Source organism: Rissa tridactyla, chromosome 3 (assembly GCF_028500815.1).
Source record: "Rissa tridactyla isolate bRisTri1 chromosome 3, bRisTri1.patW.cur.20221130, whole genome shotgun sequence".
Classification (NCBI taxonomy): Eukaryota; Metazoa; Chordata; class Aves; order Charadriiformes; family Laridae; genus Rissa; species Rissa tridactyla.
In genome coordinates this window covers 99,274,562-99,289,048 of record NC_071468.1, presented here as the reverse complement: position 1 = coordinate 99,289,048, position 14,487 = coordinate 99,274,562, and the positions used below count along the sequence as shown (strand labels likewise).

The 14,487-nt window shown below is 37.5% G+C and overlaps 1 protein-coding gene across 2 annotated transcripts in view; it reads left to right on the top strand.

Moving 5' to 3' along the window:
• Positions 1-14,487, top strand: part of PRIM2 (DNA primase subunit 2) — a 116,623-nt gene that overhangs the window by 100,071 nt on the left and 2,065 nt on the right. For both annotated transcript variants that reach the window (XM_054195757.1, XM_054195756.1), the window contains one exon: positions 11,233-11,301. In XM_054195757.1, the coding sequence (XP_054051732.1) occupies positions 11,233-11,301 (69 nt within the window). The remainder of the gene's footprint in view (positions 1-11,232; positions 11,302-14,487) is intronic.

Genomic DNA, 14,487 nt, shown 5'->3' with positions numbered 1-14,487 from the left:
CGGGCACTTGCTTCCTTTTTTGCCTTTCTAGGAATATGACCTTCGCCTGATGGTAGTTGCAACAGAACAATAGAATCCTTATTTTTTTTACTTCACCAATTCTCTCCATTTTGAGATAATATTAATCCTTAAAATGAACTGTGGGTTTTTGCTTATAGTGATGTCTAAATTTTAGGAGGTCAATCTTTGTTTTATTTAGTAACGTATTTTTCACCTAAACTAAATGTTTTCAGGCCTACAGATTCCTTACATGCTATAAGCGTAAGGCATGCTTCTTTTCAAGAATGTCCCTATATCTACCCAGGAGACCTTGAGTGGATGGTTTCTGCCCTAAAATACAATATGTTTCTCTGACAGTGTGCAAATTTGTTACATAGTCATTGTCACAGAAACAGATGAGCTTTTTAACAGGCATCATCATGCTAGGTCTCAAGGAGCATCTCTGTTTGCAAGGTCATGAGATCTTCAGAACTTCCACCAACAGTTCTGTTCACCAAATGTTTTGCTTTTGTTGAAAGTTCTGTACAGTCCCATAGTTTTTGTTGAACTAGATACTCCAGGGCACTTTTCTAGTATTTGTGAGAGGAGTACATCATGCTTCTTTCTTCAGGTGAGGAGTAATAAATGTTTCTCTCCTAAGCTAAGTTCATTTTCAGGGGTTGAAAGCTCAACAATTTCTGTTCCCTACTGAGATTAAATTCTCATTCTGAAACAGACATTGACTGGAAACTCATCAAGCCTTCCAGAAGCATCAGTCAGGATGTTGATGCTGTCCTGGCCAGAGGGGCTGGAGAAGACATGGCACCTCAAACCATTGAAAAGGCTTTTATTGGTGGATACTTTGTACCCAAAATAAAACAGAGCCAGTGTCTTAACCTTAATTTGTGCAAGTGTGAATACAGATATTCAAGTCTGAGCTTGACAGAGACTTAGCACATACTGTTATCAGCAGTGCCTGGAGGCTTGCGTTTCTTTTTTTGGGAACTCTTATGTTTCATAGCTGTCTCTTGGAACGCTTACTATCTCCAGTTCATATGCAGTGGTCTGGATCAGATCTTTTACTGTTTGAGGGTGTTTCCTTTCTATTTGTTCACAACATTTTTAAATATTCATCAAGGTCCTGATGACGAACTAATCTTGAGGACTTGTTTTTGGTTTTTTTCTGATGATAGTCCTGGGGGTTGTCATAGGGCGGTTCTCTTGATGTTTTATGTGTTTCTCTTCAATGATCTTTGTGCTATCTATCAGCACAAAAAACATGGCTTATTCCTGAATAGACTGTGCTCATCAAGGGAATACAGATTCCTGAGTGGTGGTTTATCTTCCATTAAGTTAGTTCACAGTGCTTTAAACCATCAGAAGGTTTGGGTTTGTAGTACATCAGCAACCACATATGCCATTCGTTTTCCTGGTTCTCCCATAACTTTCACAGGTTATCTGAGGACGTCCTTGAATCATGAAGTCCAGGCCACTGTCTTAGTTGTCCTGGTTTCAACTGGGATAGAGTTAATTTTAGTTTCAGTGGTTGCTGTGTTTCAGATTTGGTATAAAAGGAATGTCAATAATGCATGTTGTTTTAGTTGTTGCTAGGTGATGTTTATACAAATCAAGGACTTTTTTCAGCTTCCCATAGAAGCTGAGAAGGAGCATAGACAGAACAATGGAATGGCCAGTGGAATATTCTGTACCATGGAGGTCATGCTTGGTATATAAATGGGGGTTGGCTGGGGTGGGGGAAAACCAGGATCACTGCTCGGGACGGGCTGGGTAACCAGCTCACTGGGTGGTGAGAGTGACTTTTGTTGTATTATTTTATCTTGTATGTTCTTTTAGCATTATTATTATTGTTGTTTTCATTTTTCTGTTATTTTTCTATTAAACTGTCGTTATTTCAACCCATGAGGGTTTGCTGGTTTGCTTTTTTTGCTTTTTTGCTTTTTTTTTTTTCTTTCTCTTTTTTTTTTTCCTTTACCCTCCTTTCTCTCTCTTCTCTTCAACGTTCTGGGAGGAGGGGGGAGAACTGTGCAAGCGGCTGCATGGTCCTAGCTGCCAGGTGGGGTTAAACCACGACACAAGTTGATTGGCAATTGCTTAAGGTGGGTTTGGTTGTTTCAGGAAAAAATCACAAACAGCAACCTGTTGGTTTGGACGTGTTTCCCTTGCTGTATTTGGTGTTTATGCTGTCTGTTCTTTCCAAATCACCTGTGCTGCACATTGATTTCAGTTCTGATTCCAGGGCTTTCCCTGTCTGTCCTTTCAGGACCTGAAGCTTTTGCCTGTTCCTGCAATTTATTGCTAGGACTTAGATTGAGTGCTTCAGTTGTCCTTGAGGCTCCTTGTTTTCCAGTGTAGATGGTAGATGATTCTCTGTGGTAAACTGCACCTTCTCTAGTCGAGGATTCTACAGTCAGGAGAAACAGAGGGTCTAGCCTCATCCTTTATGGTTTTGCTCCAATTACCATTTTTTCTTTAGGGAAAAATGCTTATGTAAATGAGCAGTAGATAACTTAAGAAGAAAGAATGCTCTTTCTAGTAGAATTGTTCTCTTAATTTAAAAAGCTGCCTTTTCCCATAATTGGATTAAATTAAAGATTTTGATTGAGTCATTGAACTTTAGCCAATGTTCTCTAACAAATTCAGTGTTTGGGGCGACTGGAGAGTCTTCACAGAGATGGAAATAAATAAGCCAGACTGTGCCTAGGCCCCTGATATGGCTACGTGTTTCCATGAATAAAAAACTGAACGCACCACAGGGTAAACACCCCCTCCCTTCTGATGATCTAATATTAGAAATTTTATATCACTTGGTGGCACTAAAAATATTTTCGCTTTCAGCTGAAGAATTTTGCCCTAATGTCAGTCATTTTCATGGTAGTGCTTCTGTAAGTTCGGATTAAATAAGAGCAACTAATGTTTAAATAAGAGATCTTTTATTAGTTAAGAGATTAAATAAGAGAGATTTTATTAGGCTGGTATTTTTTGTGGAAATGTATAAAATGGAAACAAAAATAGAAGAACAGTTGATACTCTTGATATGGACAAACCTCATGTGATACTCATTTTATTATTACAGTGAAATTTGGTACATCAAATTTCCTTAAAATTTCTTTCAGCAATTCTACTTTCAACTGTTGTCTTTTTTTGACTTGTGGCTATAATAAATATTTAATTTATGATGATATTGTGTGGCACTTCGTATTTATTAATTTACCTCTTTTCACAAAATTCATATTTTTACTTAGAATGCTGATTTTGTGGATTTTTGTGGTGGGATTCTTTCCCCAATAAATTAATTAAATTTATTTCTTTATTTAAATTTTATTATATGTTTGTTTATTTTATATTTATATATAAATATTTAAATATTTATATAAATAAATAATTAAACTCAAATCTTAAAACATGGTACCCTTACACATTTGCTGCCAAGAAATTTTAAAAAAGCATTATACCTTTGATCTAGAAATTGTACATCATTCAGGTTTCTCAAGTGGTAGGTTAAGACTCCCTGTTCACTGTCCAGAATCTCTCCGATAGTTATTGTCATAGAATCATAGAATCTTCATGGTTGGAAAGGACCTTTGAGATCATCAAGTCCAGCCAAACAACCTGCAATCTCTGCCACTAGAGCATGCCCTGAAGTGCCACATCTCGACGTTTCTTAAACGCTTCTAGGGATGGTGACTCAACCACCTCCCTGGGCAGGCTGTTCCAGTGCCTGACCACTCTTTCAGTAAAGGAATTCCTCCTAATATCTAATCTAAACCTCCCCTGCCGCAACTTCAGATCATTTCGTCTGGTCCTGTCCTTATTCACCTGGGAGAAGAGGCCAACACCCACCTCTCTCCAACCTCCTTTCAGGGAGTTGTAGAGGGCAATGAGGTCTCCCCTCAGCCTCCTCTTCTCCAAGCTAAACATGCCCAGCTCCCTCAGCCTCTCCTCATATGACCTGGTCTCCAGACCCCTCACCAGCCTGGCAGCTCTCCTCTGGACACGCTCCAGCACTTCAATGTCCCTCTTGTACAGAGGGGCCCAGAACTGAACACAGGACTCGAGGTGAGGCCTCACCAGTGCCGAGTACAGAGGCGCCATCACTTCCCTGCTCCTGCTGGCCACGCTAGTCCTGATACAAGCCAGAATGCTGTTAGCCTTCTTGGCCACCTGGGCACACTGCTGGCTCATGTTAAGCTGGCCGTCCACCAGCACCCCCAGGTCCTTTTCTGCTGGGCAGCTTTCCAGCCACTCTTCCCCAAGCCTGTAGCGTTGCTTGGGGTTGTTGTGACCGAAATGCAGGACCCGGCACTTGGCCTTATTAAACCTCATACAGTTGGCCTTGGCCCATCGATCCAGCCTGTCCAGGTCCCTCCCTAGAACCTTCCTACCCTCAAGCAGATCAACACTCCCACCTAGTTTGGTGTCATCTGCAAACTTACTGAGGGTGCACTCAATCCCCTCATCCAGATTATCGATAAAGATATTAAAGAGAACCAGCCCCAGCACCGGGTGCTGGGGGACACCACTGGTGACCGGCCGCCAAGAGGATTTCACCCCATTAATTGTCATTACTATATCAAAACCTGTAAATGCTTTGAAATTATTAAATCTTTCAAAGTGGGCAGTGTAAAAGTCTTGAAAGTAAGATTATTAAGGGAAATCTTTGCCACAAAGATGGCAGTCTGGTGTAGATTTGTGTAAATATGAATGCCTAAAGTTTCCATATATTTTTCTATAGACGGGGAACATTTATCAATAATAGTTGCGTGTTAGGAGTATGTCTGTCTCCCTCATTTTATCTGAGATTATACTTTCTCTGACATACTCTCTAGACCCTCTATTTTCTCAGCTAAAATGTGTGCCTTGTTTAATTGTCTTGTATTTGGTTTGTTTTTCAAGTATGAACATGCTTATTGATTTCTCTAGGACTGCTTTCACACATAAGCTGAACAGCTTCTTTTCTGGTAGTGTGAGTTTATTGGTGCTGTGGTGTTAGTATTACTGACACCGTCAGTGGGTAGAATATCGTAGAGTATTAACATGACATGGCTTCACGTCTTAAGATGACATGCAACATCTTAACATGACATGGTTTAAAACTAATTATTTTTAAAAAATTGAGTTACAGTATTTCAGACTACTAAATTTTCCCAATCTTAGGTTTATTGCTGAAAAGTTGAAACAAATATTAGAAATAAGGAGGTATATCTGGCTATTGTCAAGTGAGATTGTAATGTTATGTTATGTATGTGATTAAATAAGAGTGGTCTGTTAAAAAATCTGGTATAAGTAATGGTAAGGAAAAAACGTGTAAAGGTTGAATTGCTGGATGGACTTGTGACAGTAAACCAAAAAAACAGCATAGGAAAACAACTTGAGAGAATGTTGAGAGATGCAGAAACTTGGTGAGAAGCACAGCTAACCTGTTCGATAATAAAAGGCTATAAGAATATGGAAGACTTTTAGAGTATGTGGATCGATTTTATTATATATAGAATACATTTCAAAGTACATAAAGTAGATGTTTTATTAGTTTAGAAACTTATTCAAAGTTGAACTAGAATATATATCTCTTAAAATTTGGATTTGACATTCTAACCACCGAAAGGATGTAATTCAATTCTCGATAGCACCTGTCCATACAGTTGAATCACAGATTAGCTGAGTTTGGAAGATGCGTCTGGAAGTCATCTTGTCCGATGCCCCTGCTCGAGAAGGGTCATCTAGAGCCTGTTGCCCTGGACTGTGTCCAGGTGGGTTTTCAATATCATCAAGGATGGAGACTCCACAGCCTCTCTGGGCAACTTGTGCTGCTGCTTAGTCAAATGTGCCTTTTAGAAGAAATAATATGAAAAGTAGAGTTAAAAAGCATATTTTTTTTGCTGTTAGAGAGATGAATGGCATTAATCCAGTGCATCCAGTTTAGAAGTACTTAAATTCATTAGTCAAATCTTAGACTTCAGTTCCAGGAGCAGTTAATTAACCTAAATGGACCCTGCTGGTGTGGAAGGCACTTCTACTGTCTGTTCATCCCTGCCTGTTGAGTTTCCATTTCTTTCCTTATACATGGTAAAATAAATTAAAAATTTACCCAATTGTAGGTTTACCTGGGGAAGGTGAGGAGGAATGAGGTTTGTATTCAGATGGCACAAATGAGTGGACAGAATCAGGGGCTGTGTCTTCACACTTCAGCAGCTTCAATTTATGGTGTATTAAGCTACTCATGAAATTTTTATATAGAAGAGAAAGAAGGAAAAAACAAGCACACCAAAAAAGTCAAAGGGATTAAGCACACAGTTCAGGGTGAGAAATCAGGAAAACAAAGAACAAACACACAAAATAAAAATGTTGCAGCTCATTGTTGCAGAAACTGTTATGTTGCAAACTTAGAATGTACATGAAGCAAATACGTCAATTTTATTTCTTTTCTAACTTTTTTTTTTTTATTTTAAAGCGTTTCAGATGCTTGCTTTCATACTTGATAACAGTCCAGGCTTTGACTCAGCATTTCTTTGCAACAGATGAATGTGGGTTATCTATCATATCTAAAACCAGACACGACTGCCTTTTAAAATAGGTGGCTGTAAACTCATGCAGGATTTGTCAGTTAAATGAAAAAGCGTCACTGAAAAATAGCCAAAAAATTTAGTAATCATAAAATGTACATTTTTATAGTGCTATTTTAGAACTATGTGAAATCAGAGAAGTGGAATACTGAGGTGAATTAAACCTTCTTGCCTTCGACGTTCACACCGTTGACTTTCAGCTGTAGATGGTATAAATCTTTGAAAAATAGCCCACAACCAAGCAAACAAAACCAACAAGCATTAGAGCTGTTTCCTTTTAAAATTAACGCGGCTTAAATTAATGTTTGTCTTCATTTAATACGCTGCCCAGGGGTTGCTGCAGCAAATATAGGCACATATTGACATACTCTTTTCATGCAGACATTCACTTAGTCTTTTGCTAAGTATTTAATGAGTTCCTTACTGACATACATTAAATAAGAACTTCAAGCTTGAAAACCTACACATTAAAAATGGAGGAGAAAATATAGGTATTTTTAAGAGACATTAATAAAATACCTTCTTCTGTATCATGACTGCCTCTTCCTTCTACCTTTATAAAGTGTAATGTAATACAAGTAGGTTTTGGGTTTTGGCAGTTGTGATGCAAAGCGCAGGGGAGAAACTGATCTGTTAATGGTGCCCTAACTATTACCACGTGCAATGCTGAACATGGTGCGATCAAGTACTCTTCACTACAAAAGAAGTCAAGGAGTATAAAAAGAACAGGAGCTCTGGCAAAGCTGTAACAATGATTTTCTGGCCTGTGAGTCCCTGAGGGAAAACAGCTTAAATCTGAGAGAATTCTACTGTACATTCACATTATAAACATGAAACCTTCAGTTTAAAATATAAAGGGAATCCCCAAAAGCAGCAAAAAGGACAGATGCCTGTACCGACCAAGAAGCAAAGGGCATCGGGGAGTCCTGGTGTAGGACTTAATGCTGGGGTGGTCAAAAGCTGACTTGAAACAGGAGAACAATGAAATGTGTTCAGATAGACTCCAGCAGTTGCACCCAGTCATATCTTTAGTCACCTCTGAAATAAAAAGAAAGTTAGAAATGAGTCATACTTAACTGAATCTAGAGTAGAAAGTTTTTCATTTTGAAAATATAAGGTAATTCTGCAATTTTCAAATAAAACAAACTAACTTTGAGTAAGTAAAAATAACAATGGATAATTACAGAGCCCAAACTATCCTGCTGTGCAACATCTTAGCTTTGAATGTGAGGATCTATAAAGCAGGTGGCTGTGCACAGCTGCCAAACATCATCTTAACCTCATTAGTAGTCAGTAAAGCAACATCAGAAAAGCAAGTTGCAGATGGCAGTGAAAGAAAAGGCACATAAGAACTAACAAAAAGAGTCCTTGACTATGTCCCTTTACTTGCAAAATAAAGCAATTTAGTGTAAATGTCTTAATATACATAGAGGCAAAAGATTGCTGCTGTGAATTAGCTTAGTTTTGAGTGGAGGTCTGTTTCTGGGTAGCACTAGTAAAAAACAGCTGCAAGCTTCCTTTCATTATGTGTACAAATGCAATAGGAAAGGTAATGTTTATTATGAATTATAATTCTGTTTTATTTAAATACAGGACTGTTAGTTTCTCTCACATAGGGAACTCCTTTCTAGCTGGACTCCATTCTATTGCAATTTTTAACCTTTTTTTGTTTCTTCTCTTAGCAACTTGTTCCATATTGAAGCCAGTTAATCTACTAAATCTGTTCTTCTTTGGATATGTTTAATATGCCCCTTATTCCTCAACCCCATCAGATGTGGCCAGTTCAAAGTTATATATGTGCTATTTTGGCTGCCCTCTGGCTGCCTCTCAGAATGGGTAGGAGCCGAATTACAACTGCTTTTCCCTGAATGAGCCACAAATGTTGGTCTGGCTTTTTCCACCCAACCACAATTTGTAATCAATGTGTAGGAATTGTATAGCTTTGGCATCTCTACCTGTCAAATTTGGCTGAACTTGGAAAACCAGTCAAAGTTGGAGAGGTGATGTGGTGGAGAGGGTAAAGGAGCAGGAGTAAGTTGATGACCGCCAGTAGCATCATGTACATTAATAAATTTAACAAACTGGATGAAAGTCCTCGGTCTGTTCTGGTGGGCATTCTGTTCTTTGGAGCGCCCTATCAATGTAGAGGAAAAGAAGTGTTGTGAAGACCTAGTTACCAAACCTCACTAGAGAATGCTGGTAGAAGTTCCTCTAACAGCTGTTCTCCAAAATACTCATGTCTTCATAGTAGTACAGCAGAAAAATCTGTGTGGTGATCTAACAGCAACCTTCATGAGAGGTCTGAGAAGGAGTCTAGAGGGAGTGGGACAGTAGTTCCTTGGTGAAACTGCAGTGTAGCTGGGCAATAAAGATCAAGCTGCTGCAAAATAACATGGTGGCTCTTTAAGAATTCAAAGTCCCTCAAAGCCACCTCTGATAACATGACCATTATAGCTTTCATATGTCAGCGGTATCGCTTCAATAAAGTTCTCTTCTCGACCTTACAGGTGGGTGGAGGTTTTCCCAAGGGTGGATCAAGGGCTTAAATGGGCACAGTTTCAGAATAGTTTGCTCAGAATAATCTCTCTTACAAAATTGGAATTTATTTATAAGTGCCCCTTTATTCTGTCATCATCTGTGTTGTGTCGGTCAGTGATCCCTCTTCTGATATGTGTCACTTGAAGTTAGCGTTTTTATGCTGAACTGTCAGAGAAGACAGCAGCAGCTTCGTCTCGCAACCTGTGAATCATTGTGATTTAATAAATCAAAATCTAGATTTGATAATCCTTGTCTTTTCCACTCTGCAGGATAGTTGGATAATGGCATCATTGATACAAAAAGCAGCTATAACTTTGTGGTCTGTGATTGAAAAGTTAAATCACAGAATGACTAGTTTCTAACTGATCACCTGTTTCAAAAAGTTCTCTTAAATTACTGGGGAACCTCAATGCTTTTAAACTTTTGGGGTTTATACTCAGAATTTGTCCATACTTAAGTTTTTGTTTGCTCGCTTAAGCTTCTGAGACTTAAAGTATTTTTACACCTGAAGTTAGACAACTTTTTATTTATATTAGGTATAATCTTGATTAAATGAAGAGTAATTTTGTGAAAACCTAAACTATTTATGAACTAGATTAAATTACTTATTTCAGCTGGAAAGTTCATGTTAGAAAAGTCTGAATGCTAAAGAACATTACGAATATTTCTTTCAACTCACAACAGGCATATACGTCTTCTGATTATTACTCCAAATTATGTGAAAGGTACTTTTAAAAAAAAGTACTTACATATAACATGGTTACCATTTACTTAAAAGCAGAGATAGCTCTTTTGCATGGTATAGATTTTGTAGTAAGGAATAGAGGAAAAATAAGGTAATATGTAATGGAAATGTTCAGAATAAATGAGTTTTCTTCAGTCCTTACCTACTTAACATGATACTGTTTTCAGTCAATTTCAAAGGGAAGAGGAAATACACAGAAAGAGAGAGACAGTGCCAGATTTCAGACTTAATTGTTCAGTTGGCCCTGGCCTTGATCTTTTACAGAAGATGTAACAGGAGGTGGAAGGAGAGAGAGAAATGTAATCAGTTGGGCTATTACAGAGAAACAATGCGGCCAAGTACTTTCCTGGCAATGTGTTGCTGTTTTTATCCATTCAGCAGATGTAATTTATTTATACATCTGTCAATAAATACAAGGTGGCATCCAATAATGAGTACAGCAGGGACTTAAGCTGGAGCGTATTGCCGTGTTTGACATAAAGGTCAACCTTGGGAAAGGGGCTTGATATTAACATTTCTTGAAAACTATTTTTCCTTCCCCTGAGGCTATCTCTTAATTCCAGCAATTTTCTCTGTTTGATAAGCAGAGAGAGCATACATTTTGATTGTATAAAGGAGGGAGGAGGTGATGAAACTTTAAAAAATTTCAACTGGCACTGCATTCTGGTGATAAGAATGGGACTTTATGCGGCACAGAAGAGATTACCTGAAGCAGAATTGGGAAGCAAATTGTATTTACAAAAGATGGCATGATTTTCCTAATAGGTGTTCAAAACAGGCTATTCACACACATATTCTGCTGAGCTTGACTAGAAATAACTTCATTTTAAAAAGGACCAATCTGATTGAAGGTAAAAGCATTCCCCTCTCACAGATACTTGTCTAAAGGATTTGCATTAAATTTTCCTGATGGGAGCACAATAGTATTTTATTCTGCATCTGCATGAACTGGTAACGTGGAAAATAAAATACAAATTGTGTCCTTGATTGCTTCATGCTTCAACCACTTGAATTACTAAATTTATGTCTGCAATTATGGAAGAGATGTTGCAATATGATAGTTTGACAATAACTGTCACAATTATAGTACCAAAATATAGATTCAACTTATTCTTGAAGTTAAGAGTGTTGAAATTACATTTTAAGGACTGGGTGTATCTTCCTGTGGTTTTATCTTGTTTTTAATATAGCCAGGGTATTTTTAAAAAATGATAGTATGTGTAAGCGTTGTCAGTTATTAGTAAGGGACACGCATGTCAAAGATGTCATGGGCTGCAAAGTTCCATGAGGTATATACAAGGCTGTTGTGAAATGCCTTGTCATGGTAAGTATCAAAAAGATGTACGTGTGCTGCTTCTGAATCCCTTATGTTTTTCTCCCTCTGTACAGATCCTGGAACTGGTGAAGGGCATGCATTACCAGCTGGCCTGTCAGAAGTACTTCGAGTTGACGCACGATGTAAGTAGCTACTAATTTTTCTTAAACTATAGTCGCCATCGTTGCCTTGGAAATCATGCATGAAGTCTGGAGACTATTTGCAGTTTTCACATCTATCGTTAGCTGTCTTGCCTTGTTAGTTTTCATTTCAATAATTTAAAATCTACTTCACATCTTCTTTTGTAATTTTCTTCATTTATGTGTTGATGTTATTAATCCCCTGAATGTTACAAGATGCAGTAAAAGGTTATGCTTTCTTCTTGAAAATGTCAATATTGTTGAATTCTGTCTATTTCAAGCCATTTAACTTTTTCAATATCCCGTTTTTAAACAAGTTGTGCTTTTTAACCCATCCACGTTTGGTATTTTGACATGTATCTTAAAAAAATGGGTCCAAGAAGTTTAGCTAAAACTACTCTTCCAGCACTTACATAGTTAATATCATTAGTTTTCACTTGTTTTTTTTTCGTGTCTTTGTTCATGCGTGATTAGTTTTTAAATAGAGATGAACATTCTCGAAGCTTTCCCATTTGCTTAATTGTAAGCTTCTGTGACATATTGAAGTAAGATCCTTCGCAAAATTGTAAGATAACAAATGGCTGCAGTCCATCTCCTGCGTGATTTCTTGATTCAAAGAACCAGTTTACTCCGTGGTTCTAGATTCTTTGTTGTCAAGAAAAAGCAGTGGAGTGCGGCCCATCTTATAGCTTTGTTCTCTCCACAACTCAAAAAATTGAAACATCGCTTTCAAACATCAGAAAATAGAACAGGCTTCCTAAAGATATGGATGAGGATTAGATGACCCACGCGGAGACATTTAACATTGACTTTTTTGTTCTCGCTGTTTTTCATATTTGATTTAAATGGATGTGTTTGTCTCCCTAAATTTCCAGCAATCATATGTGTGAATGTATAGTAAAGACGTACTTGAACCTGTATCCAGTGTTGTTTTGGCAGCTGTAATTTAAGAGTAACACTATCTTGCAGTCTTAGAAAATAATAAAACAGGAAATTGAAAATTATATATAATTAAAAATTTAAATAACACATGCCTTATGTAAAGCTAAGTCAGTAGAAATAATATTTTCCCAAGATGACTATAGACCCTAAAGTCAACATTCGTCAAAGGATAAATGAGCACAGTGCCAAAGATTTGGCATTTTTAGGAAATCTGTCTTTCCATTCTTCTATGGCAAATTCCAGAAGAGCATTATTTTTTTTCAGTCTTTTCTTAATATAAATATTTGTCTTTGCTGCTTGTGCTAAGAGTCGTCTTTCTCCTCTGCTGTTGATAAGTCTTTTACTTCAGTGAGAGAAAGCAGAATGCACAGAAGGGTGCTTTCTGTAGTTTTAATGAAACATACTTATAAGGGCAATATTTTTTAGAGCATTTAGCTGCTAAACTTCTTACCAGCCTGCTTGGAATGATTTTTCTGTCCCTACAACTATATGTTTTAGTAATTTTATTTTTTTTTTTTCATGGGTTGGTCAAAAGATATGTCTCTGGAGCTGGTGACACTGAGTCACACAATCAAACCTTTGCTTTCCTGTATATCATTAGCAGAGCTCTTCAGTGAAGGAAATTTCTGAAGAATCAATCAGCATAACAGTGATTGTTGTTGTTCCTTCAAATAGGTGAACAATCTTAAGTAAAATTTTCCTAGAAATAATGGACTGTCTCACATGGAGAATTTCAGCTTCAATTATGTAAAAATTCCATTGAGAAAGTGTTTGATATGCGTTGGGCAGAGTTGTTAGTGTTACCTATAATTCTTGAAAGTTACAGTGCATATGTGGGTTAGATCTCCTCTGAATGACTTTGTAGTGGAGACTTGTTTAAGATTATGGTATTTTTCTAAGTTCACAGGGTCGTTTGCACACTATGTCTTTGCATCTCCCCTCCATCATCCTCTCTCGAGTTTCTACTCCGTCTTATACTGGCAGCAGCTTTGCTGTTGGCTTCGGTAGTCTAGTGCTTGGCATTGAGACTATGCTAATAAATCCAGCTGCACTAGAGTGAGAATGTTTAGATCTGTTTTTCTGGGGAGGTGGGGTGTGTGTCTCTGCACCTCAGTGCTACTGGTTCAAATAGCACAGCTTACCTAAAAGCTGCTTCTCTGCATATTCCGTGTAAACGGGGCTTATTAGCTTTAATGCTATGCCCCTCCCAAACTTTCATTTTACTATCTCACAACCACAGAACAAAAGCAACCATCATTTGTGTGGTCCAGCGTATTGTCTTCAGGCAGGAACTAATCTGTTAAGGAAATGTGCACATATGCAATTTATTAAGTCTTTCAGTAAGTGTGGGAAGGGAAAGCACTACATGTAGTGTGTGAATGGTTTTACCATATTTTTCAAATTCTGGGATATTAGGGCATACTCCTTTTTGGGAAGGTTATTTTCTAAATAAGAACACCATAATTTGATAAAGACAAGCTGTCCTATATACGTGAAGAAAATAAGGTCTTTTGACTTGATAGAATCGTGACTGAATGGCCTGTGGGGTGGATATTTTCAAACTTTATCATATTTTAATAAGAATCAAGAATAAACTACCCTCATATAGTAACTAGAGTAAGCATTCAATCAAACACTACCAAAATACTAAGTATTTTTCTTGATGGTCAAATTTGGATTTTAAGCCATATGAAAAGCATCATAACTGGAGTTCTGATATTTGTACTTGGGTTCATAATAAGCTATTTCATGTTGATTATCCCTTTTAGATAAGTTTTATATTTTACTAAAGTGAGGACAATGTGGAAGGCAAACGTGGAAGTAACACACCCTGAAAACGTAAGCAGTGTAGCCATAACCCAAAGAAAATAGTCAAAGGAATGAGGAATGCCTTCCACAGTCACAATAATGTCAATGTTTTGTTTTACTTTAGTTGATAGAATTGAATGGCAACTCAAAATAGAGAAAAATATTTCCAGACCAACAGTTTTGGAGATCTTGGCTACATATATGCAGTCAAGTAAAAGAGATTGATGATATCGGATATGAACTACAAGTAGGTTAAATAAGTGTTCTCGTGACAGCTTGCCTGTAGAAATAATTAGTGCTTTGAAATCTGATTGTGTATAAATCCACTGTATAAAGCTACTCTTTTAAGGGCCTGAGTGTTAAGAATAAATAAGAACGCCTAACTGGCTAGTGCCTGTGTTAATAAGTTATATTCCAAATGAACTCACGATGCTAATG